This window comes from Arabidopsis thaliana, chromosome 5 (assembly GCF_000001735.4).
Source record: "Arabidopsis thaliana chromosome 5, partial sequence".
Lineage (NCBI taxonomy): Eukaryota > Viridiplantae > Streptophyta > Magnoliopsida > Brassicales > Brassicaceae > Arabidopsis > Arabidopsis thaliana.
Window position 1 is genome coordinate 9,103,081 of NC_003076.8, and position 24,526 is coordinate 9,127,606.

The following is a 24,526-nucleotide window of genomic DNA, read 5'->3' on the forward strand; positions in this document are numbered from 1 at the left end:
GGATATTTTCTAACTAAGAAAACAAAGAATTTGGAGAATTTGGACCAAAGGCTTGGACGTTCAGCTTATTAAAACTAAAGCGGATAAAGGAATTTCTTGTGATTTGAAATAATAATATTACTACATACTTTTTATACTTTTGTGTATTTATAACCCCATGAATATTCAAGGATGCGTCGTGTGAGTCTAATACAAAGGGGTGAAGATAATGAATAAGTATATCAGTGGTTGTAACGAAGACTCATAAATTGCATGTTATTGACAAAAAAAATAAAATTAAAGATTGTTGGATAAAAAGAATTAAATTGAAGATTTCACCATTTCCAAACCCATTTGCTTTTGAGAACATCAACATATTTCTTGCGACTATCCCCTCCTCCATCTTTTACAATCCTTCTTAGATAGAACCCATCTCTCTTCGCTACCCAAAAGCACTCGTCCCCTCCCACCCCGCATTGCTTTCGAAACCCGTCCTTGACAGAAAACACTGTCACCACGTCTTCGTTCGTGGTTCCAAACCCGCTACGAAACTGGCAACGGAACTCGGTTTTCTGAAAGGGCCACATGTTCATTGTCGTGAACTTCCATATCCGCGATTGCTTCGGCTTTAGCATATTCCACCCGAGGTCATCCTCGTTTGACCAGCACCGCACGGCTAGCTTCGCTTTACGGACACTAGCGACCCCCGAGATTTCATTCTTTAGCTCTAGTCGACCCGCTATGGTTGGTGCGGGTAACAACACCGCTGCTAACAAAACCGTCGCCACGAAGAAGCACCAGCCGAGGTCTCTTCCCATTTCGATCAAATGATCGCAATGTTTTCTTAGTTCTTGATTTCGTCGAGTCTTGGTGCTTACGCGTAAGACCGATATATAATGTGCATTAACTGGCAATTAGACCGTTACATATGTGGCTTCTAAATTTAGAAGTACTAGAATCTATTTTCATCTATATTTGGAGATAGAACAGAGAATAAATCCCAAAAAGTTGAAAAATAAAATGTGCTGTTTCTGAAAGTTTGACCAGAATTCGTCATCATCCTCGTTGATATTGTTATCACATAGCTAGGTTTGATACGTTGAAAAGTTTAGAACGTTATCATACACCTTTTTTTTTTTAAATTATTCACCACATTAATCAAGTTTTTCACGTTTTCATACATACCAAAATAAGTTTATTATGTTACTCACATATAACTAATAGATATATTCATTGTATCAATTTGACGGTAGAGATGGCTAAATTAAATCGTGGTTATGAATTTACAAAACGATAAATAACAAAATTCTTTTCCACATTTTTTGTATCATAGCACAATGGCTTGTCTTATTTGTTTTCTTTGCTCACTCACCTTCTTTTTCTTTTCTAGTCGTTCAATGTCTCTTTGACCTACTTCATAATTTTTCTTCGATATTTCAGCTGAAAACTACTTTGATTTCTTAATTTACATATACACATTCCTTCAAGAATCTCTATTGATAGCGATTAAGGTTGTTGGATGATCATCATGCATAGCTAAAAAAATTTAAATTACCTTTTAGGTTATAAGTTTCCCCTTTTGGCGTAGAATCTCCTCCGACCAGAGATTTGACGTCTTTGTTATCTTAAAGGAGAATTCCCTTTGAAAAAATCATATAGTACACCAGAAGAGTTACTAATTCTAGATTAGGTTTCTCATGTTCCATCAATCTACTATTTAATTGACAATTATGTTATTTATTTAATATACCATAAATAACTAATATGTACCCTGCTATAGATCTAATATATAACAACATATTATATATATAGATACGTTCTTTCTCATTTTCACCATAGATATATAGTTACACATTGTATGATTTTATTACCATGAATAACACATACAGAGACGAAAATCACGATATCCGGTCCTCGCGATCTTCATGACAATCAACACCGTGAAATTGTTAATTAGCTCCAACTTTTCTTGAGGACATCATGTTCAATATACACATTCCACCTTTCGTTACCATACTTGTTACTAAAAAATTTGGTCTTCCATTGTCTCAAGTAGAGTCCGTCCTTCTTAACGACCCAAGTGCATTTTCTCCTGTCCCCACACTCTTGTTTTAACTCCCATGACGCTACTAGCTGCTTATCCACGCGTCCATACGCTGTACGGAAGTGGCAGTAGAAGTAGGTGTGGAATAGTGAAATGGCGAAGGACCAGTCCTTGTACTGGCCTGGCCAGTTCTGTCGCCACCCGAAATCGTTATCGCGGGACCAGCATTTGTACACAAGCTTCCTGTACCTTCCTGATAGCTCGTTCCTGATCTCCAGTTGAAATCCATGGGAGTGAGTCACCATCATTATGGTGATGATAAGTATAAGAACAAGGTTCCCGTTGAGGGTTTTGGGAATCTTATTAGTTCCCATTTGTGTAATTCTGATTTTGTTCGTTGTTCTTTAATTTTTGCTCACTCGATTTTGTTTTTCGATTTCTTGACGTTGATAGCGTTAGTACAGAGACTACTATTTTTAGACATGTAACGGCTAAGGATTCAGTTATTGCCGCATCCACAACTTTGTTACTGTTTTTAGACATGTAACCTGTCAAGGGGAGGAACAAGTCATTCTCCTACATCCACATTTCTACTATTTTTTGTTGAATTATTTTTATTTTAATAACCCCAATAAAAACTGTACATTAATCATAAAGGTTTATTCGGTTTAGCTTGTTGGCGTTGTTGGCTTGTTGCAAAAATCTACTTTCCGAGAAGAGAATGGCCTTTTAAACTAAATGCAATGCGTGGTGTGTTAGTAGTGAGTTAGTCATTAATTTATAGATTTCTATGTACGTCAGCTTTTCTAGGTTAATTATGTCACCCCTTGCTCTTTTGTACTTTGGAAGAAAGGCATGCGTAACATGTCTGAAAAACATCAATCAACATAATTTATTTTTCAAAGTAAGTAGCTTTGTAAAATCCAAAAAGAATATCATTTTTTCTTAATAAGTACTTAATAGTTGATACTATTGGTTAAGCAAGCATATCATTTAGAGGGAGGCCTTGATAAGCAAAAGAAGAGAAGTTTTAAAATCCAAACAAAAGGCAAAGCCAGCTTAACCAGTTGACTAACAAAAACTAATATTGATCAGTACTTAATTACTAATATATATTTGAAAATTACGATCTTGAATAAATCCTAAAGTTAGTGGGAAGCCTCTAAGAGAACTTTCAAGGACTATATATGAAAAACATAGTTGATATATTCTAAGGATCTCAACATTAGCCTGAAAAATGGTGTCTCTAGGACTTTCCTTCACTCTAGTTTTTCTCTTGGCAATCTTATTCACAGTTGCTGAAGCTAACAACAACAGAAAACTCTTGAAAACTCCCACTAACTACCAACCACTATATTCTCCTTCTCCATCGCCTTATCGGTCTCCAGTTACTCTTCCTCCTCCTCCTCCACATCCGGCTTATTCTCGTCCGGTTGCTCTTCCTCCCACACTTCCGATTCCTCATCCTTCTCCTCATGCTGAAAGATTCTACTACAGGCAATCTCCTCCACCTCCCTCCGGAAAACCTTGGTGGTGGTTGTTGTAGGCTTTAACTCAGGACAAGATATTTTCAATGTCTTAAAACATGAGGAGTGCATTATTAATTTCTTAACTTGGTTTTGATGTTTCTCATTTTTCCTTGAGGTATTTCTATTTTGTAATGTGAGTGAAGTTTTTATCCACGGGGTTAATTAGTTCAATCCTTTTTCGTGGTTTTGCATGTATTTTTGTCATTTTGATTCTATAAATTTCTTCAACTCACTCGCATGTTCTTGACAAAACAAAAATCTCTTTTTACAAGTACTATACATCAATGTGTTGTATTGTTGATCGATTAGTACTTGTTTTTTTTTTCCTTTTTAAAAGGAAGAACCGGACGATATAGAATATGACTTAACACAATAACACAAACTCATCAACAACAACAATAAGTAAAAATTCAAATCCATACGCAAGCCTTAAAAAAGGACGAGACAATTAGTCCACCACATGATGCAAACGACAATGACCAACATGATCGACTAATTAAAAGTTTGTACATATCACAGAAAGAAATTCAACTACTTCTAACATTTTGTTCTGTTTCTTAGGTTTTCTTTGCCTTTTTTTAGTAAAACTTGTTTTCTCTTTGGTAAGCGACATTACAGAAATGATCTGTCTATTATATTTCGTTGAATTATTTTAATTTTTATTAACCCGTATAAAAACTATACACTAATCATAAGGAGGTTTCATCCGTTTTAGCTTTTTAGGCTTACGGGTTTAAAAATTTACTATGTGAGAAAAGAATGGCCTTTAAACATATAAGCAATGCCGGGATATGTTAGTGAATAGTGATAGTTAGTCATTTATAGTCGATATTCTTCTACATATGAAATCTTATCAATACCCGCCATTTCGAATATCAGTTTCTATGTACGTCAGTCTACTCGAATTGTATACTCTAGGCCGGCTTTTCTGGCTAATCAGGTCACTCCTCCTTTTTCGTACTTTTGAAGAAAGGTAAGCGTAACATGTCTGAAAAACATTATAATTGATCAACGTACTTTACTTTTTAAGTAATTAGCAAAATACTTGTATAATCCAAAAGAGTATATTTTTTCTTAATAATTACTTAAAGTTGATACTACTGGTAAAGCAAGCTTAGCATTTAGAGGGAGGCCTTAATAAGCAAAAGAAGAGAAGTTTAAAATGCAAACAAGGCAAAGCCAGCTTAACTAGTTGACTAACAAATGCTAATATTCATTACTAAATAGTTGTATTTCTAATATAAACTTGAGAACAAATCTTGAATAAATCCTACAGTTAGTGGGGAGCCTCTAAGAGAACTTCCATGGACTATATATATATGTAAACATAATTAAGTCTAAATCTCTGAACATTAACCTGAATAATGGTGTCTCTAGGAGTTTTCTACACCCTAGTTTTTCTCTTGGCAATCTTATTCACAGTTTCTGAAGCTAACAGCAACAGAAAACTCCTCCAAACTACCACTAATTACCAACCGATATATTCTCCTCCTCCACCGCCTTATCGATCTCCAGTTACTATTCCTCCTCCTCCCCCGGTTTATTCTCGTCCGGTTGCTTTTCCTCCTCCACCTCCAATATATTCTCCTCCTCCTCCTCCGATCTATCCACCTCCAATATATTCTCCTCCTCCTCCTCCAATCTATCCACCTCCAATATATTCTCCTCCTCCTACTCCAATTTCTCCACCTCCAAAAGTTCATCATCCTGCGCCTCAAGCTCAAAAAGCCTTCTACTATAGGCAATCTCCTCCACCCCCCTCCGGACAACCTTGGTGGTGGTTGCTGTAGGCGGTAATATATTTCTAATGTCATAAAACATGCTTAGTGCATTACTATTGTCTTTGGTTTTGATGTTTCTCAGTTTTCTTTGATGTATTTCTATTTTGTAATTGTAATGTGAGTGAATTTTTAATCTTCTCGGTTTGTTCAATTCTTTTTCGTGTTTTTTTTTTTTTTGTACTTTTGATACTATAAATGTCTTCATGTCACGCGCATATGTTTATTGACAAAAACAATTTCTTGTTTTACTACACATCAAATGTGCAGTTTTGTTGATCGATTAGGACTTCGTTTTTTCTTTCCATCAAAGATAGAAAGAACAAGATATAGAATATGTAAGCCGTAAAAATTATATTTCAAAAAGAATAAATTAAATCCATACGCAAGCCGAAAGAAAGGAACGAGACAATTAGCCTACCACATGATACAAATTAAACGAAAATGACCAATACGATCGATTCAATACCATCTGTAGATAAAAAAATTTTGTACATATCACAAATAAATTCAACTACTTCTAACGTTTTGTTCTCTTTCTTAGGTTTTTCTTTGCCTTTTTTTAGTAAAACGTTTTTGCTACTTTGGTAAGCGACATTACAGAAATGATCTGTCCTAATCATCGTCTTTCTCGTCCTCATCAGCATCTTTGTCACCGTGTAACCTGGTGCGGTTGTTGTCTTCGTGTAACCTGGTGCGGTTGTTAGTGCGTTCCCGCAAAGCCTTTAGCTGTCGTGGAGACCACGCCTTCCATGGCTCGACAAGCTTGTCAACAGGCCTCACGAACTCAAGAAATCTTAAGAAAATATTGTGCGGATAATAGGTCTCAAAACCAACGAAGTATACACCATTCGGCCTAATGACATATTTACACAAATGCCCTCCGCACAACGTAGATGTCATCGACAATGTCTTAATTTCGACGTCCGCTGTCCCTTGGCTTGACTTGAATTCACAACGGTGGATGACCACGCCTGTTCCAAATGGTGGGACTTCGAAATCCCATGTAAATTCTGCCGTGGGAATCGATACGTGCCACCGAAGGGATTTGTCATAAGCCTTGCACCGGTAGAGAACCGATGGACGTTTCAAGCCAAACATTTCGTTCTTCATCATTAGCGTGAAACCCACGTCTCCTGCCATCGAATCCCCTTGAAATATGATAGCTTGTAATACAAGACACCAAACTAGGGCTTTAATCGCAACACTATTTTCCCCTCTCATTTTCTTCTTCTTCTTCCTCTTTTGTTATAAAAACTTTCTCCAATTCTAAACTAGAGCTTTAATGGCAACACAAGTTTTTCTTTTCCTTTTTTTCTTCTGTTGGTTTTCTTTCTTGATGACACTTCAATTTTCTTTTGGTTTTATATATTTACAAAGAAAACGAAACATTATGGAAGGAAATTAGTTTTGTAGCTACTAACGAGATAACCGATTCCAAAAAAAATCAGTGTATATAGTCGGATAATAATAAAAGAGACCTAAGTTATCTCTAACAATGTAGTAATTAGTGATACCAATTGATTTGTTACAGCAAACATTATAAAGAAAACAACATTATTGTTAGGAATTTCTAACAGTATTTTCCGGTGATGTGTAAATTTTCCTACACGTTTATGTTAGTTGCGCTAAAGCTTGTATTTGGTACTCAAATTTAGTTTTCCGTTATACCATCGGACGTTAAACATTAAAATAGTTATTAGGGGTTAGGGAATAATAAAAAAAAAACTTAACATCGAATATGACTTTGATGTAAATAGATCTTTCTCAAAAAAAAAAAATGATCAAATCGGTTTACAGGAAAAAAAATCGGTTTATGAAAGAAAATGTATCCAAATTTCACGTTTAACGCCGTTAAATATTTTATAAAAAAATTCATGAGGTCATTTTGATTATCTTTATCTAAACGAAATTGCTATCATTCTTTACATGAATATGATGACTTGAGTTTATCAAACACTACAAATACTCAAATTATCGATGCCCATATTTTCGGTTAAAAGATTAAAATATGTTTTTGAATTCATATTAGTGATGGATTTCTTTCGTCATGACATGTTTTTTCATCAAAAAAAATTCATTCATTGTAAAATATACTTACAAAATTAAAAATGAATATATTCTATTTAAATGATTTAAATTTTCAATTTTGCAACGGATGCCAAATTTAAAATAAATAATCTAAAAATAATTAACAACACGGTTTACCAACGGTGAATCGTTAGACAACGATCGATGGTTTATAAGCATCACTTTACCGGTGAATCCTTAGACGACGGTCTACACTCAAAAGTATGTCATCATATGAGTATTTTCGCTAAATAATAAAACTTAAATGATAAAACCTATTCAAAATTATCTAAATATCTTTTTCATCAATAATAAATTTTTTGGCATGTTTATTTTAATTTATCTATTTTAAGGATCAATATAGTTCGTTTATTTAAAGAAAAATATTTCAGAATAAAAAACAGAAGATCAAAAATTTGGAAATTAACTGAAATTTCTAACATTCTTGCAATTATACAAACTAAAATGTAAACTTGTAAAGTGTAATAATATAATGGGGATCAAATATTTCCAAAAAAAAAATGCACACTAACGAAATATAAACAAAATTCCTTTAAACATATATATAACTCAATTGTAATGTTCATCAGAATTTTTTTAACAAAGTCCTCCCTTTGAAACTACAATGCCATATGGATGGTTTACCCTTATGGGCACTAAATCATTGTGAACCTGAGGATCGACGTCCGCTGGCCTGGCCCCCACTGCTACGACTGGTGCGTCGTGGCCAAGGCTTCCACTTAGCTTCGAGGTATTTCTTTGGTATCAGCCTTGGATACCGCTCCTCAAAATTCCATTCTTTACCATCAAACATTATCCCTTCCGGTGTAACCTCATGAACCGCACATGCCTTTCTAAAATTACAAATCTCAGCATCAATCGCGGTCATACGGATATCGACATCTACTGTACCAAGCACTGACCGGAAATGGCAGCGGTGAATCTCCTCCTCCAGTTTTTGGCCGCCTTCCAAGAGTACATGGAAGGAATGGCCGAATGGTGGCCTTAGGGCTCGTCGCCATCCATAATCGAGGCCACTATTAATAGCTTGACAGTGGTAAACGATCTCTGGACGTTTCAAGCCTTGCATTCCATTTCGTATTTTCAGCTCCGTTGTGACGAAATGTGACCTCCCGGCGTAGGAGACCACGGTGACGTGAACTACGAGCAACCACACAAGGGTTCTTATCAATTTATGATTAAACGTCATGACTTTGTTTTCCCTTGTCGTGAGAATTCTCCTCGTTTAGTTACCTTTGGTTTTTGGGATTTGGCTTGTTCTTCATGCTAAGTTTTTAAAAACGTTCTGAAAACTGAAATCTGTTGCAAAGGCCATATAAACATTTGTTGTTATTTTTCTTGTCGACATTTAGCTTTCATATGACAAAAAGCCACAAATATTAGTCCATAAGAATGTTAAAATAACGGAATCGGTACTTTGTAAAATTTATCCTTTTTTTAGTTAGAAACTGTTTTTACATATGATTGTTTCAACGTCTTAAACATTTACGACTGTGTTTTTGCCAACATTTACAATCCTTTTACAGTTTTACCTTTGTATTTAAATTTACATTTTTAAAAAATTTGCGTTCTATAACAAATATAAAATATGTTTTAAGAAGAGTTCTGAAAAAGACAAATTTATGAAGAGTTACAATAAAAAGACATAACCCTATAAGGCTATAATGCATTTATTCGGATTATTACTATTACATAAATTATATGTTTCTTTCAATTTTTTTACCTAAATTACAAGGAAAACTAGTTTAGATTTTGTAGTTTGAGTCGAAAAATCATATGGTTGTTCCAATTGTTGATCAATTTTATAAATTATTTTTCAAAGTTAATTTACCTTTTTCTAGTGATCCTTTAAATTTGATTCCTATTGTTTTATATTTTAAAATTTTATTTTATGTACTACAAACATATCTAGTTTGAGTGATTAGTGGTCAATTATTATCACTTTTAATATGTTGGTTATATATATTGAGTGATGCTGTTTTGAATGGATCTTTTTTTTTCCGGCAAAGTTTTGAATGGATCTAGATTATAATTTTTTTGTGTTTGTTTTGTTAACGGACATGTATATGCATAATGTAGGTTTGAACCCGGGTATCACGATAGCACTAATATAAACCATTACGTTACATTACATGGACCATAAACTATACCATATATTTAAAAGTTTAAGAGATGTCACAAAAAAATATGCATTCAAGAAATATGTGCATTGATGTAGCCTATCATTTAATCAAATCAGTATACTTATATTTATATAGTAGAGATACAGTCCGTACAATTTCTTACAAAGTTAGTTCTTCAAAATGTTTCTCAATGAAACCTTGGAACTACTGCGTCCTTTGGCAGAGCGTGGATACTGCCGCCATCGAAAGAACTTATTCTCATGCTTGTAATGAACTCCATCTTTTCTAATTGAGTACTTACAAATATAACTAGGGAAACAATGAGCGGAGAGGTCTGGTTGCATAAAGATATGAAAATTCACAAACCCACGGTTCGACCGGAGATGGCAATTTGTGGATGTGAACCTGTCCATACCGTTGTGCTTGAACTTCAGCAAAATGTACCGGTCTCCTGGCTTGCTCTGCCGCCACTTCTTGGGACCATGAGAGCATACAAAGCCAGCGTTTCCTTTCTTTAGACCGTACAATTCATTGGAGACAACGATATGTGTGACGGTGTCTGGATTTACTTTATACTCTGATTTATAATCTTTCCTATATCTCGCCTCCATAGATAAGACAATTGTGGGGAAGTTGGAGATTTGCAGCAGGATTAAGAGGAGAAGGTTTGTCACTATGGTTTTGGTATCCATCATCATCATCTTAAGAGGAGAAGTTCTTTAATTGTTTTTATTTTATATCTTCAATATATAAATTTCGGTTTCGGATTGTTTCACTTGTGAAAACTAGAAACGGATCTACTTTATTTATTACATGTATTCACTAACGGGCTATTTAGTGTAAAACTGTTTATTGTTGATGATAAATGATTTATAACTGTTTAACTTGTTATTAATACGTTATTTTTTTTTTTTGTAAATTTAATTGTGGTTGCTAAAATGAAAGAGGGAAGCAAGTGAGGTCACAAAACCAATCAGTTAACCGGCAATCCGGCATGTACTAGTTAGGAAATTAGGGGTTTTAAGGATATTTCGTTACCACTTCGTTACAAAAAAGTTATTATATGTAAGAAAGCAAAAGCAAAAGAAAAGGTAGAATTTTGTTGATGATATGTCATTGTGACAGTGATAAAAAAAAGTTATTGATATGTTGTTGTAAGAGTGATTTGGTGAAGTTTATGTTGTTGTTTCAAATGATGCCTTTCAAGGAGATAAAGAGAACTCAATATATTTATATATAACTAAAGCATAGCATGAATAACTAGTGCATATACTCAACATAAATGGATTTGGACACAGGCCTCTAAAGTCCTAAGCACGGCACTGGTCTCAAACACTCTTGTTCCTGGACTTGATGCGGCGACCGGACTACAGAATATTGAAGATGATTGTGTTTTAGATTGATTCTGAAATCTGAATGATAGATACTGATTTGACGTTGATAAACTCCTTATGTTTCAATTCACGCCTTATGTTTTATTACATTTTTACGTTGTTATCTTATAGGATTTCTATTTAATTTGTTGAGGTAAATTAAGTTTGTTGTGTTATTTCATGGTATATATATAACATTATTTTCAATTCAAGATATTATAACGCACCTACAAAATTTTGTTTTGACATCTCCGCATTAAATCAAATGATACAAACTTTGAGTACTTTTAAGTCGTTCTTATCTATAAAAAAATTACTTCTAAACTTAAGTTATTTTTAATCTTTGAGTTACTTTGAATCGTCTAATTTTTAAGATAATTAATGATTTATAAAAAAATTGACAAAAACTAAGCAAAACATAAGAAAAACATTGAAATATAGACAAGAATAGCATACACATGACAAGAATATAAATGATTACTGTTTTTTTTGTTTGTTTTTTCTCCTGTCAATTGTGTTTATTTTCATCATTTTACGTAACTGTTTATGTTTTATTATTAATTAAGTTAAAATTTCTATTAATTGTAAGTATTACTAGATATAAATATTTATAGATTAAATGCGCCTCTTATGTTTTAATTCTAAAAAGAATCATGTTTTCGTTTAGGTGGATTTTATATGATGAGAAAAACTCTAATTATATATTTGATTTCTGAAAATAAAATTGTCATTTTTTAAATGATTATGCGTCACTATAATTAGCATAAGCTCTGTATTAATTAGGATAAGTTGTTTTCTTCTTCGCCCCCAACTGATTTAGTAAATATTTTAATAGTAAATGAGATCAAGAAGCCAAAATACATGAATTGAAGAGAGCTTGAAATGGCTTACTTCTGTAATCGATTCCCTATGGAAGTCCACAAAAACTGAGCTGTCCTTGTTTCCTTGTTCTGCTTGGACTCTATCAGTCATGAGCTCATGAACAAGATCGTTAATCGTTGGCGGTTCACTTCGAGCAATCATGTGATGATACACAATAAAAAATATGAATACTGTGTGCTAGCTAGCTGTGTGCAATACCGGGTTGATTTGGGTTTTAAGTCTTACAAACAAACGTTTAGTTTGATTATCATATAAATGTCCATCTACTTTGCTTGAAGGAGGTGGTTGGAGTTTTTTTTTTTCTTTTTTAATAAATTCAATGAAGAGCATAATTGTAATTTTATAGTCATCTTTAACCCGAGTATCTTCTTTTGTAACCTTAATTTTTTTGTCATCGTTCAAAGTTATCTCATAACTTTTTATTTTCTTTACGTTTTGAATGTTGGTACACATAAAATCTTGTAAATCTAACATATACTAATTTGAAAACTTAAAATTTTTGAGTTTTTTAATTGTTCGGTAGTTAAGTCGATAACATCAAAAAAAAAAAATTGAAGATCGATGAACTCTAATTTTTTTACTCTACTCGCCCAAAAAAATTGTGGTTTCGACCTCTCCGACAAAGGAGACGAAATCTATTCTTTCCTCCAACTTGCGTGAAATCTCTGGATATATTGAACTCTAATCTTTCTACAACAAAGCAAAACTGATTATCTCACCACTATTAATTTCAGATTTAAAACAAAAATTTCCTTAGAAATTAGGAGAAAAATTAACTCTCCTTCTTTCTTCTCTCCTAAATTTGAATTCTGAAGTTTCATATATATTTAACTAAAAAAAAAACTGACCACTTTTTACTTTCACAATGGTTTGGTTGTACAGGAAACTGAACTAACATAGTTACAAGGGTATTTTTGGTCCTAACAATACATGATGCTATTCTATGTGAAGTCATTTTGACTTTGGCAAATGGTGAGAAAAAAAAGACATAATTTGGTGTGTTCTGTGAAAAAAAAGAATCTTGAAGGTAGCAAAGTGATTAGCATACAAATTGTGTATCATCTTTATTTATTACATAGCATATAAGTACCTTTGAACCATAATCAAGAAACCACACCAAAAACAATCTTAACAATCTTAATCACAGGTTATCAATCAAAAAATAACGAAAACACTTTCAATAGTTTATATCGTATTAATTATCATCATATCAACAAGTGTTAATGTCAAACCAGTATCTAACATAACATGCAAAGAGGCATTAGGTTATGTGGACCATGTCTACCACACGTTACCCAACGACAATCTATCAATCAAGCATATTGCGAAGGTTTTCAATCTGTGGGACCGTCTACAACACAAAATTTCCAAAACCTATGTAAATGTTTCCAGACAACTATGTGGCATAGCTATTGCATTTCCATTCTTCTAAGCTTGAAGATGGCTTGCGCATTAGGCTCGCGCGTCTAGTGCTGGTGCTCTATCTCCGTTTCTTTCTACTTACCTTTCGTCCAATTTCTACTTGTTTCAATTATTTCTCTATCAAAGGATACATATAATGTAAATATGTTTTTTTGTTAAATTAATTTTATATTCATACCAAAAAATAAAATCAGCCTTATGAAAACTAAAGTGTATGAAACATGAATTTGTAAGTGCAGATATTGCTGGAACAACATTCGAGCTGTTGGACCATACAATGATGTTGAGTTGTTACATAACGTAGAAGTATAAAGGTCATGTGGGTCATGGGCCTTTATTCAAGTTAATCCCAATTGTTTGTAGAGATTTGAAGCGTGGCTTAAGTCGTCTAGGACTTTTGGCACTTGATATATAAACCAAGAGACATCAACATGAAGACTTGCGCGCGTCTAGGGTTTATCGAAAGAGGCACACATGTGTGTGACGTTGCCCCATCAACAAGATAGAGAGATCTTTTGATGGTTTGTTGAGAATGCTATACTCGTCGGGGAAAAGACAATAGGAGTAGTAGTTTTCTTTCATTGTAATTCTAGAAAAGAGTGGTGGATGCCATATAGCAATTGTAGGTTGCAGCCTTTTCTAGTGGATGAGTTCTGGACAAGGTCCCGGGGATGTAAGTAGTTAACCGAACCCCGTTAACAAATCTCTGTGTCTCCTTTATTTTATGCACATACAAATCATAACACTCTCACATCGTACAAAGATATAAAACCAGCACACACATATGTTTCCAGAATTTACTAGTAATTCAACAATTGGCGTAATGAAAATAGGATCTGTATATTAGGGGAGAAAACCCATTTCACTAGTAACTTTTGAATTCTGATTGATGTTTTCTGAACTAAACAATGTCTGTATATATATCACAAAAAAAAAATGATGAAGAGATATGTATACACCCAATCCCATAAAATATCATTCAGAGGAATCAATTGGTGATCTTAGGCAACTTAGGTTGAATGTGGCGGCGAGGCCAAGGTGTCCAAGGAAAGAGTTCGTTAGTGTCTTTCATCAAGAGACCTTCACGTCTAACCGCTAAAACGCATCTGTAACCGGGACATGTTCGTCCGAGCGCTGGGGTTATCTTGATATAGGCATCAACATAACCCAAATTTGACCGGAAATGGCAATGTTGAACGACCTTTGCGTTTGGATTAATGCTGTAAAAGAAGAACTTGGCGTAGAAAATGTCTCCCGGAAGAGACCTTGTCCATTGTTTTTTGCCATAGTTGCACATAAAGCCTGCTTTTGGTTTCTTGATCCCTTTCAATTCATTGATGGCTTCGAAGATCACATTGGTTCCGTCTTTGAGTTCGAAATCGGAGCTGTAGTATTCGCTAGGATGAATCGTTTCGTAATCAGCGTAATGGTTAATCAGAGGGTTGTTCTCCTCGCCGCAGGTGCCTTGTAACACAAGGTATATACACAAGGCTCCAAGAACCAACTTGTTTTCCATTTAACTCTTTTTGAAATTACTTTTAGGTTTTATCTATTTTTTCTTGTTATATATGAAAAGTTAATGGTTAGAGAACGAAGCCGTTATATGCTCAAATAAAAGGTAGTTAAACGTTTTGTAATAATGGTGTTGTAACATTCTTTATTTGTCATATGTTCGTTGACATAATCGATAAATATAGTAACTTTCTAACCGTAATCAATAATGTTGCTTTCTTAAGTACTTATATGAGAATGCCCTGCTTGACATATGTTCTATAATCGTTTTCTGGTTGAAAAAATCGATCACACATCTCAGCATTGATACCTTAATACTGATCGACAAATTGGATCGCTATCGAATAATAATACAGGACAGATTTTGGGTGGCTTTGTGGTCAAAGTTTTAAGGACAGTACCACTGGAGAACTTGGCTCATCGCCTCATCCAATCATAGTCCGCTTTCTCCCTCGCTGTCTCACTGCATATACCAAAAGAAGACTTTCTAAAGGTTTGAAGAAGAGTTGGTTTTAAAAGAGGAGGTGGAAGAGGAGTGTGATAGAACCTTGTGCGAGCTTGTTAAACGTGGCTGACCATTGCTTTGAGGACTTCCTATACGCCGTCAGTATACGATCCATCTACAATTGACAACAAAATACGCAGTGAGACAACAACAACAACAACAACAACAGACCCAGCAAAAGTAGTGAAGTTATGATTTGCATCACACTTACCACATTCCCGCATGACGAATGCATTGAGAGTAAGGCTCTTTCAAGTACATATAAATCAACAGCTTTGTCTTCAGGCAAGGTCGATGTGACGCTCAAGCCAAAATCAATTAGTACCTGAGGGAAGACATATCCATGGTCATGAATCATAAGTAACTAATCAAGAGAACTTTATCACAACCTCTGAAGATACTTACCAGCTGATTTGTTCCACTTCTGACTAACATATTTGATGTGGTCAAATCACCATGAGCCAAGCCACCATCATGGAGCTTAGCAATTGCAGCCCCAATCTGAGCAGCAACATCATCTAAACGTTCCTCAACAACCCCATTGGTCCCAAACTCAAGGAAAATATCCTTAACAGAGACCCCCTCAATGTACTCAAGTGTTAAAGAGTGAAGCAGAGTATCCACAGCATATAGGACTGGAGTACAAACCCCGAGCTTTCTTGCCTTTGTCATACACCTAGCTTCCTATATTCAACAAATAAGCACATATAAGATGAAATACTCGATTTTTACTTCTCTTTCTCATGACTTCATCAACGAAACAAGAAAAAGGCGGAGTAAACCAACCGCATTCAAGCGTTTAAGTGTGAGTTTTGCATCCAAAATCGGATGTCTATATTTCTTCGAGAAACGTTCTTTCACGATGGATCTTCTTCCAGCAAATGTAGACTCGAACACCCTCTATAGATAAAACTGAAAAGACTTAATCTTGACAGAAAAACATATACACAGATTCGCACAGAGACACTTACAGCTTCTGCTCCTTGTTTAATCAAAACGAGTGATTCATCCCTAACGTTTTCCTCACAATCCATTCTAAATTTCTCAGGATTCTACACAAAACCAACATAAAGAATGAGACTTTAGCAATTGTTTTTGAAGCTCTAGCAATAAGGCCACACAATAATCGCTTCTAGCTTAAGTCTATTCCAACTAAAGATCTCTACTTCAGTTATCAACAACCATTGACCAAAAAATCTGCCTTTCATCATTTAACACAACAAGCTTGCCAAGTTGGTCAAAAATTCTAAATTGCATAAGATTATCGTCGAATTGAACCTGCAAGCTGAGTGGTGACGGAGAGGAGCTCGTATGTGTTCGCCGGAGAATGAGACGAAGAGAGAGATATTCGCGGCGCCTGTTTTCGTTGGAAAGAGAGAAGCTTCTCTTTCGGAAAGGCTCGCGGCTCACCTGTGTTTCACCGCCGGAGGAAGAGAAGCTGCGAAATTTTCGCCTGAGTTTGTCGTCGGCGACTCGTTTGTGAACAATGAAGACGAGGTCGGAACTAGGGTTTTTAATTTTAATTTGATTCCGGTTATCTAGGTGCATACCGGAATCAAAAACCGAAATTATAAGAACATGAACCGGTTTTTGTTTGGTTTATCCAAATTTGAATTGAAAAACAGAAACAGCATTGTTTATGATTAGTTCGTTCGGTTTGGAAAATTTCCAAAACCCTATTTGATACATTTTGAGTTATTTTCTAAATAATCCTTAAGTCATTCTCAATTTTTACCCAAATTAGATAGTTTTTTTTGGATGAATATAAAATTATCTTCATCAGAAAAAAAATAAAAATTACAATGAATGCATCTTAGAGAGTTTAATAATTTGGAGAGACACCAATACCACCAGCACGTACAGTTGCTTCGATAACTCGACAAACAAGTCTGAAACTGGATCTCCTCTATTCGTTAACAATGAGATAGAAGATAGATCCATGAAAACTTGGAAATTTGTACGCAATTTATTTACCAAATGTTGCACTTGATGTAAAAACGTTTTTTCGAATAAATTTTACATGTATTAAAAAAAGACAAATATGTTGGCTTGTGAATTTTAATGATTTGAAACAATGTCTAATAGTGAAATTCTTTAGCCAAATGCACTTTAGCTATATGTCTATATATGAAACCAAATCAATTCGTTTACATTTTTGTGAACCGGTATTTATATTACAACTCTACTTGTTTCAAAAAAGCTTCCAAGTCATTGAGTACTTTTCTTTATCATGATCCTTCAAACTAAATTGGTGATATCACTCTCCATCGAAATATTTCACGATGATGTCACTCAGATTCATGAGATTTAACAATTAAGTAATTAACCCCTAATCACCATGAAGCTAGTTCATTTTAGACATCATAATATCAGATTTTTTGTTCTTCTGATGTTACTTCTACGGGAATAGCATTCATATCGATGTTCGACTTGGTTCTCGAAATCGAGATCGAACTCATGGATCTAGGACGATATATTCTGTTCTCTGCCATTCTTTGGCTTTGATCTTCATCTCCTTCTTCCGCATCAAGAACCCTACATCTCTCTCCAAGTATAATTGGGAGTACCAGAATCGAATTATCTGCGTTCAGTTTCTTCTTCCTCACAGATTTATCCTCCTCCTTGTCACGTTTGAGGACCATGGACAATGATCTCGGTATTTGGATCGTTAGGCTCGCACTCAGTTTCTTCTTAGTAGACAAGGATCTTCTTAACACCATGTTGTTACACGAATATGTTCCACGTATTGTTCCTTTTCTTCCTGGAGGCAACGGAAGCTCAGAGTCCGCTTCATTACTATCGTCATTAAATGCATTAGTATCTCGATCATCGCTTTCCTTGTTCCACAAGTCATCACTTTTCGTGATCTGCAAGTCATTATTTGTTTGTTCTCTTTCTTTGGTCTCCCGAGGAGATGACTGATACATCGTCTCAATCGTTCCCAATGGCCGAGCGTTTTTCTTGAAGCCACAAAGGCCGGTGAATAAGGCGATGAAGGGAGCCATCTTGCTCCAACATACAAAATGTTATAATATAATCAAAAATTGTGTGAGAGTAATGGAATTTAATTTTATGGTTCTCTTAATCTTAAAATTGCTTTGAAAGGACAGATAAATTGCTGGAATTTAGGGGATTTTAGTTTCTCAAGTATTAAGATATGTTCTCGATGTCTTTCTAATTATAGTTTGAAGAAAAGAAAAAAACAAGAAACTGTGAGAAGCAATGTTTGTTAGATAAGGATTTTAAACAATAAAGAATTAAACTTTGGGCTATTTTTAGCTGCATTTTGACGACACAATGTAAGTTCCTTTGACTGAACTGTTTAGGGTCTAATGTGTTACCATTGTTTTTTTTTTACCAAGGAAGAGTAATCTTGCATATCAAGTAATCTAAGGGCATAACGTGATTATAATCAACTAACTTTGGTATTATTCACGAACATATAGGTTTATGTGTTTAATAACCACTGAAGAGTAAAGACAAAAGACATGAAAGTCTCCAAGATGATGTTTCTCTTCACATTGTTGAAGTTTTCTTGTATGAATCAGATATTGGCATCTTGATGACATTTTCAGATTCTGTCAACAAATCGAAGGAAGAGAACGAGTGCGGCGGGAGAACAAACATAAGGTCTTCCTGCTCAGTCATCTCCAGCAAACTTTCTTGTGGCACAATCTACAGAAAAGAACAGAGAAAACAACTTAGCAACGTTTTCAAGATTCAGAACAATACTAAGCCCTAACTCTTGTATGATTGATTCTTCATATGTTTTACCATATTTGGGTTTGAAAAAGAGTTCTCATCCATCACACTGGCAGATGTAAGTACTTTCTTTTTGGATCCATAAAATTTTGCCATCAATCCTGTCACTGCTACCTTTAGATTTACTGATTGTTCTCCAAAGTTTACAGCCTGTGTATTCATATTTGGTCAGAACATTCATTTGGTTCTAGACATTTGTTTTGTGCGTATGGGAGATAAGCAAACCTTGATCTGTATGTAATCTTTGCCATTGGTTTGGAAAGAGATGGCAGATGCTTCAACAGAAGAAGTCTTTCCCTTAAGTGTAGAATTGAGAAGAGTTGCTCCGCTTGACTCGGTGAAGAAGTGTTGGACCCAATAGCTAGGAGTTCCATATAGATGAGACGAGTTAAAAACTATTGCATCAGGGATCCACCTGAAAAACAAAACAAAAGCAACGGGCTTGTTTCTGATTACCGCATTCAAGATATACCGATAAAAACCGTTGAAACTAAAGTGAGAGATACCTTCTATCGTTTGTGTTGACAAAGAGAGGTGCATAGCTAACCATTTCTACAATGTCACTGCAACAAAAACATGACAGTGAGTGTTTTAACTTTTCTTTTCAAAACCAAAGAAGAAGATAGAGGTTTGAGAAAAAAAAAACCTGTTCTTTTCCAAACCAAGGAGGAAAGCTGCTTCACCAAGAGCGGCCAAAAGGTTGCCATTTTTAGCATCTGCTTTGTTTACAGCGTATTCGCTAACAAAAGCCTATAACCAAGAAAATGTTGAAAGCTTCTTCATTAGAAGAATATACAAGGCGAATAACCGCAGTTTTTCATTGTCGAAAATGAACTCTTTTGTTTCATCTATTACCGCACCTTTGGACCGTTTCGCGGTGTATTGTCAAAATCATGGGACTTGGAAAACAAGTCTCTTGCAAGAGTGTAAATCTGAATAACAAGATTCTGTCAAAATCAATGATATGAATGGTAAAATTTGAAAGTTTTTTTTTGTTTTTTGTATTTTTTACGTGGTAATCAAAGTAATCGGCCGGGTGATCGAGCGGTTTAGCCGATGCATCGCAGTTGGAGATGATTTTAATATCTGGATAAGCTTTTTTGATAGCATTATAGAATTCAAGATAGTTTCCTGTAAAAAGTTGTGTATTTAAGTTAGTATAACCAAAGCTCTCTTGTTTGTATCTTTCAAAATGGTTTTAAATAACAGAGAGAAATGCAAAAACCTCTGTAGTAACTCTTAAAACAATCTTCATTCCCAACCGCAACATATTTCAGTTCAAAAGGCTCTGGATGTCCCATTGCAGCTCGAACCGATCCCCATGTAGAATTAGAATCTCCACGAGCAAACTCTATACCGTCAATCGCTTCCTTAGACAGAGAAATACACATTTTAGTTTAATTTTTGGCTTACTAATGAATTACTATCACTCTCTTTATTAAAATAGAAAGTTTCATGAGTATACTTGAACAAAAGGCATGACATTTTTTGTTTCAACTTGATCATTGTGACTGATCCCTGAAACAGTCACTCAGAGGTTAATACATGTAAATAAAGCAAAGTCTTGAGATATAGAGCTTAAGAATTACCATTGTTAAACACCCATATTGGGGATGCACCAAGGTCTTCTGCAAGCTACAAGAAATATTTGTTTCGAGCTTAGTAATTATTGAAACACTTTAAATGGATATAGAACCGAAAAGAAAAAAATCCCTTACTTGAAAGAATTCAAAGTGGCCAAGGCCATCATCAGTCCAGTACTTCCAAACATCACCATAATGGCCAGGTCTCTCTTCCCAAGCTCTCACGGTTTCTTTCCAGCGGAATGCATTGCCTAACCAATCACCCTCCACAAAACAACCACCTAACTCCCAAAACATTGCTAATTCTTTTAGCTTTTCTCATTTTTTATGTTCATACATATTTTACCAAGTGAAATGCTATTTTACTCTCTAGAAATTACCCGGGAATCGGATAAACCGCGGTTTTAGATCGACCATCATTTGGAAAAGGTCATTTCTGAAACCATGTCCCTGTGACCAAATCAAGAAAAATCAAAATTACTCTGCCTTGAAAATGCTGCTAGACTCTATAAGCCGTTGTCTCAATGAAGTAAACAAACCTTGTAAGTATCCATAGGCATGGCTGAGACTTGATCAAACCAAATTGAACCTTTTTTGGTAGTTGTAAACTGAAGTCTTGCACCATTATCTGTTCCATTTGCTTCTAAAAGCATTTCCTTTTTTGTCCAATTTAAAAGATCAGAAGCCAAAGCTCTACAGAAATAAATGAAAAACATCATTGAAAAAACATTCAGAAAAATATTGGAGGATGTGAAATTTCATTTCTCACATAATATTTTCTGACGCAAGAGTCACTGATCCATTAGAACTTGTAAACGACACAGACACATCGATGTCCCCAGTCGAACGCACATATAACACCACTTTATATTTCTTCCCTTCTTCAATGTTCTAATAGAAAAGATTTACAAATGAGTAAAAACTTTTAAGCATTAGAGGAAATGAAAATTGTGATTGAGAGTACAAAAATGTTACCATGCCCCAGTAACCCGGGTTATAAACCCCGACTCCTCCTAACGGACAAGAGTTGCTGTCACAAAGGACTTCCATTCTAAGAGCAATCTTGTTACGCTCAAAACACGAAGAACGGTCTGTAACAACATAAATGGATGATTCATCTCCAATAATGGACCAAGGCCAGATATTGGAAGGAATGATTTGTCCACCAGCTTCAAATCCTATAACCAAAGATTTTTATTCACCATTCTTTTTAATGAAAAGCTTTATAGAAAACTCCAAGATAAAATCACAAAAACCTCTATTGCTAACAAGTTCAGCCCATAGTCCACCTGCTCCAGCATGATTTATTTCCTGTAATTAATTTCATCAGAATTCATAAATTTTATTAGAGCTAAATTAAAACATTAAACATCATGACTAGTAAAGTTACATTAAAATAGTTTCTATTTAGCTCATGCATGCAGCATGCTTAAAGTGTGACTTTCACAAAGTCACCATTATTTCTTTAATCAATGTGAATAAAGGCTTAGAGAGAATTTGGGTGAGAAATATCCTATAATTAAGTCATGAAGTTGTGAAAAAACCTCAAAGAAGATCCCAAATAGAGTTTCGGGAATCGGTCGCCGTGTCACGTTAGAAGCATCTACTTGCAGTGTTACAATGGCGTCTTCTTGAGCGTCAACAAGACAAAGGGTTTGGTAGACAGAAAAAGACCCAAGGATAAATGAAAGTAAGCAAACACTTCTGAGAAATCTCCAAGATGTTTCCATGTCCATAATCACCAAATTTAACCAGAGAAAGACCTTGTAGAGACAATTTATGCAAAAGTGAAACAAGATTTAGTTAATACAGTTTCAAGAAACTTAAAAATAAGGGTTAACCCTAGCTAGAATGACCAGAGTATATATATAATCATCATTAAAAAACATGGGATCAAACACAAAATTATAAAAAAAAATGAGACAATATTTAATCGAGACCAAAGAGGAGACTTAAAGTGAGTAAAGCATTGTACGAAACTTTGAAGATCACCAAACATCTTTTGAAGATTTCAGACATTATTCCAAATGTCATCAGAAAAATGTGGTCTAACTCTTTTCAGATCAACAAAAATTAAGTAAATATGTTTGATTTAAAGATTCTTTGTCAATAAATCAAAATCCTGACAGAAATTGACAACAAAAGAGCCGAGTAATGTAGTTGCAGAAGCAAAATTTTAAGATCAAGACAAAAAGACCCATGCATTATGCAAGAAACAAAGATTAGAGCTAGCTAGAATCAACTAAAAAAAGTAACCTTGATAGAAGAAAGACACGAATGAGCAGTGAAACTAGGATTAAAAGTAAGAGTACAATGTGTTACTTGCTTTGCTTTTATAGGTAAATTCAGCAAAGACATTACTTTCACGCCTCTTTAAGTTGCGTAATAAGAGAACTTGTTTAATTTGGTTATGACACAAATCAGCTAAACCGCTTTATAACGTTTAAATTATTTCCTTCTGAGAGTTTGCGATTTCAGTCGTAAATGATCAGATTAAAATCATTATATTATATACATAAAATATATTGTAAACCTCATATTTAATATAGTAACCATCAACATTCACATAAATTATATAATATATGAGGTTTTGTAAAAGTTCTAATATTTTAGATTTATATATAACAAACTGTTTAAAGGAAACTCTCTTCAAAAAAGAACCTCAATTTGTTTTCCACCTTTTAATTTCAACTTTCAAACGAATAGAAACTTATAAATTACACGTCCAAGTAGTAGATATGATGCTTGACGATATTAAAATTAATGGAGCATGTAGTTGTTAATGTGCTTGAAAACAATAGAGGCACTGACACGAATACGCGATGAATATATGGGCATAAAACAAAAGCTTGAAAACAAATTTCTCCACTTTATCAAAAGCGTGTGAAGAAGAAATTACAACTTTTGTTCTTTCTCTTTTTCTTTTCCTTCTTATGCATTCTTCTAATTATTTTTGGAAATTTCGATGATATAAGCAAAGGCTCTTCTAGAAAAAATATTATTTAAAATAAAACTAATTAAAAATGTGTATAATCTTTCACTTAATTTTTTTTTTTACTTACTCATTTGTGGATGCATCTTATTGACATGGTACATGTAGTGCCGTTCCTACATTTCTAGGGGCCTAAGGTAATATTCGACAGTTTCTATATAAAAACATTTCTCCATAATTTAATTGAAATTTAGAATATGAACTTTTAGAAGGTTTATTCAAGGAAAAATTAACATCTGTACCACAATTTATCATTAACATCTGCCAATTGATTAAGTGTAATAATTTCATAGCTACACGCCATATTAATTGACGTGATTAGTGAAATTCTAACATGATGATTTGCATTCTCATATGGTTATGTATGAAACTTAATTAGTATGGAATATACTACTGATTACAGTAAGTCTTATTTATAGAGTTGTCGGAGATCCTGACAATGTACGTAGTAATTGTAGATAGAGACATAGAGTTATATATTGCCATGTTCGTGTTTATCATGGATTGGATCATCATCCATAAGTTATTAATTATGATCCGTCTATTCTATTGTTGATGGTGGTAAAATTTTATGTTGAAGTTTTTAATGGTGAGATGTAATTACGATGAAATAAGTGGTTATATAATATGGGGATAGAAGGCGAGACTAATTGGAAGGAGTCGTAAGAAAAATAAAAATCGAGGACAAACGTAAATCATTCAATTTGTAATTAATATACTTGAGGTTGGAGTTTCACATCTGACTTTTTCCGACCGAAGATGGTTAAACAATCTAGATTATATGTATTAGCCACCTTGAATTTTTCCCAACTTTAATTTTGTTTTAATCTAATTTGTAATGATGGCTGTTTCATATTTTACTCTCTTTTTTTTTTTTGGGCAAGGTGGCCATTTATTATCAACAGAATGTTTCAAATAATATAATCATCTTTATCAATATGCAAAGATCAC

General features: G+C 34.3%; 8 protein-coding genes and 1 long non-coding RNA gene across 12 annotated transcripts; 2 read left to right on the top strand and 7 right to left on the bottom strand.

Annotated features, from left to right (window-relative positions):
* Positions 1 to 98: 98 nt before the first annotated feature.
* Positions 99 to 1,020, bottom strand: AT5G26050 (Plant self-incompatibility protein S1 family). Its single transcript, NM_122506.2, has one exon. It carries the CDS (start codon positions 795 to 797, stop codon positions 315 to 317), a length of 483 nt encoding a protein of 160 aa, NP_197977.1. The 5' UTR covers positions 798 to 1,020; the 3' UTR covers positions 99 to 314.
* Positions 1,021 to 1,649: 629 nt separating this feature from the next.
* On the bottom strand, positions 1,650 to 2,445 carry AT5G26060 (Plant self-incompatibility protein S1 family). The gene has a single exon (NM_122507.3). The coding sequence runs from the start codon at positions 2,395 to 2,397 to the stop codon at positions 1,933 to 1,935; it is 465 nt and encodes a 154-aa protein (NP_568481.1). The 5' UTR covers positions 2,398 to 2,445; the 3' UTR covers positions 1,650 to 1,932.
* An 815-nt stretch (positions 2,446 to 3,260) lies between these two features.
* Positions 3,261 to 3,707, top strand: AT5G26070 (hydroxyproline-rich glycoprotein family protein; the record flags this gene model as incomplete). The annotated part of the gene is made up of 1 exon (NM_122508.2): positions 3,261 to 3,707. The coding sequence occupies one exon, from the start codon at positions 3,261 to 3,263 to the stop codon at positions 3,567 to 3,569; it is 309 nt and encodes a 102-aa protein (NP_197979.1). The 3' UTR covers positions 3,570 to 3,707.
* A 1,156-nt stretch (positions 3,708 to 4,863) lies between these two features.
* Positions 4,864 to 5,537, top strand: AT5G26080 (proline-rich family protein). Its single transcript, NM_122509.2, has one exon. The coding sequence runs from the start codon at positions 4,917 to 4,919 to the stop codon at positions 5,340 to 5,342; it is 426 nt and encodes a 141-aa protein (NP_197980.1). The 5' UTR covers positions 4,864 to 4,916; the 3' UTR covers positions 5,343 to 5,537.
* A 408-nt stretch (positions 5,538 to 5,945) lies between these two features.
* AT5G26090 (Plant self-incompatibility protein S1 family) lies at positions 5,946 to 10,458 on the bottom strand (the record flags this gene model as incomplete). Of its 2 annotated transcripts, NM_001343957.1 has the most annotated exons (4): positions 5,946 to 6,466; positions 8,073 to 8,254; positions 8,324 to 8,561; positions 9,960 to 10,155. In NM_001343957.1, 4 exons carry the CDS (start codon positions 10,153 to 10,155, stop codon positions 5,946 to 5,948), a joined length of 1,137 nt encoding a protein of 378 aa, NP_001318654.1. The 2 variants fall into 2 exon arrangements, with proteins under 2 accessions (NP_001318654.1, NP_197981.2); NM_122510.2 differs by having other exon boundaries at positions 8,073 to 8,561; positions 9,960 to 10,458.
* A 3,751-nt stretch (positions 10,459 to 14,209) lies between these two features.
* Positions 14,210 to 14,737, bottom strand: AT5G26100 (uncharacterized protein; the record flags this gene model as incomplete). Its single annotated transcript, NM_122511.1, has 1 exon — positions 14,210 to 14,737. One exon carries the CDS (start codon positions 14,735 to 14,737, stop codon positions 14,210 to 14,212), a length of 528 nt encoding a protein of 175 aa, NP_197982.1.
* Positions 14,738 to 14,826: 89 nt separating this feature from the next.
* Positions 14,827 to 16,761, bottom strand: AT5G26110 (Protein kinase superfamily protein). 3 transcript variants are annotated; one of them, NM_122512.4, is made up of 7 exons: positions 16,517 to 16,761; positions 16,210 to 16,290; positions 16,025 to 16,138; positions 15,644 to 15,922; positions 15,450 to 15,563; positions 15,281 to 15,353; positions 14,827 to 15,196 (listed from the first exon to the last, which is right to left on the bottom strand). In NM_122512.4, exons 2-7 carry the CDS (start codon positions 16,270 to 16,272, stop codon positions 15,159 to 15,161), a joined length of 681 nt encoding a protein of 226 aa, NP_568482.1. In that variant the 5' UTR covers positions 16,273 to 16,290; positions 16,517 to 16,761; the 3' UTR covers positions 14,827 to 15,158. The 3 variants fall into 3 exon arrangements, with proteins under 3 accessions (NP_568482.1, NP_001119277.1, NP_001331017.1); NM_001125805.1 differs by lacking the exon at positions 16,210 to 16,290 and having other exon boundaries at positions 16,517 to 16,746; NM_001343958.1 differs by lacking the exon at positions 16,517 to 16,761 and having other exon boundaries at positions 16,210 to 16,384.
* A 1,173-nt stretch (positions 16,762 to 17,934) lies between these two features.
* AT5G04195 lies at positions 17,935 to 18,233 on the bottom strand. The gene has a single exon (NR_142740.1). It is a non-coding gene; the product is annotated as an other RNA (long non-coding RNA).
* A 361-nt stretch (positions 18,234 to 18,594) lies between these two features.
* On the bottom strand, positions 18,595 to 22,887 carry ASD2 (alpha-L-arabinofuranosidase 2). Its single transcript, NM_122513.4, has 18 exons — positions 22,840 to 22,887; positions 22,128 to 22,346; positions 21,840 to 21,894; positions 21,559 to 21,761; positions 21,353 to 21,474; positions 21,123 to 21,276; positions 20,964 to 21,033; positions 20,719 to 20,864; positions 20,590 to 20,635; positions 20,466 to 20,518; positions 20,226 to 20,370; positions 20,013 to 20,131; positions 19,861 to 19,932; positions 19,647 to 19,750; positions 19,507 to 19,563; positions 19,226 to 19,415; positions 19,013 to 19,150; positions 18,595 to 18,913 (listed from the first exon to the last, which is right to left on the bottom strand). The coding sequence occupies exons 2-18, from the start codon at positions 22,317 to 22,319 to the stop codon at positions 18,755 to 18,757; spliced, it is 2,025 nt and encodes a 674-aa protein (NP_197984.2). The 5' UTR covers positions 22,320 to 22,346; positions 22,840 to 22,887; the 3' UTR covers positions 18,595 to 18,754.
* Positions 22,888 to 24,526: the final 1,639 nt, after the last annotated feature.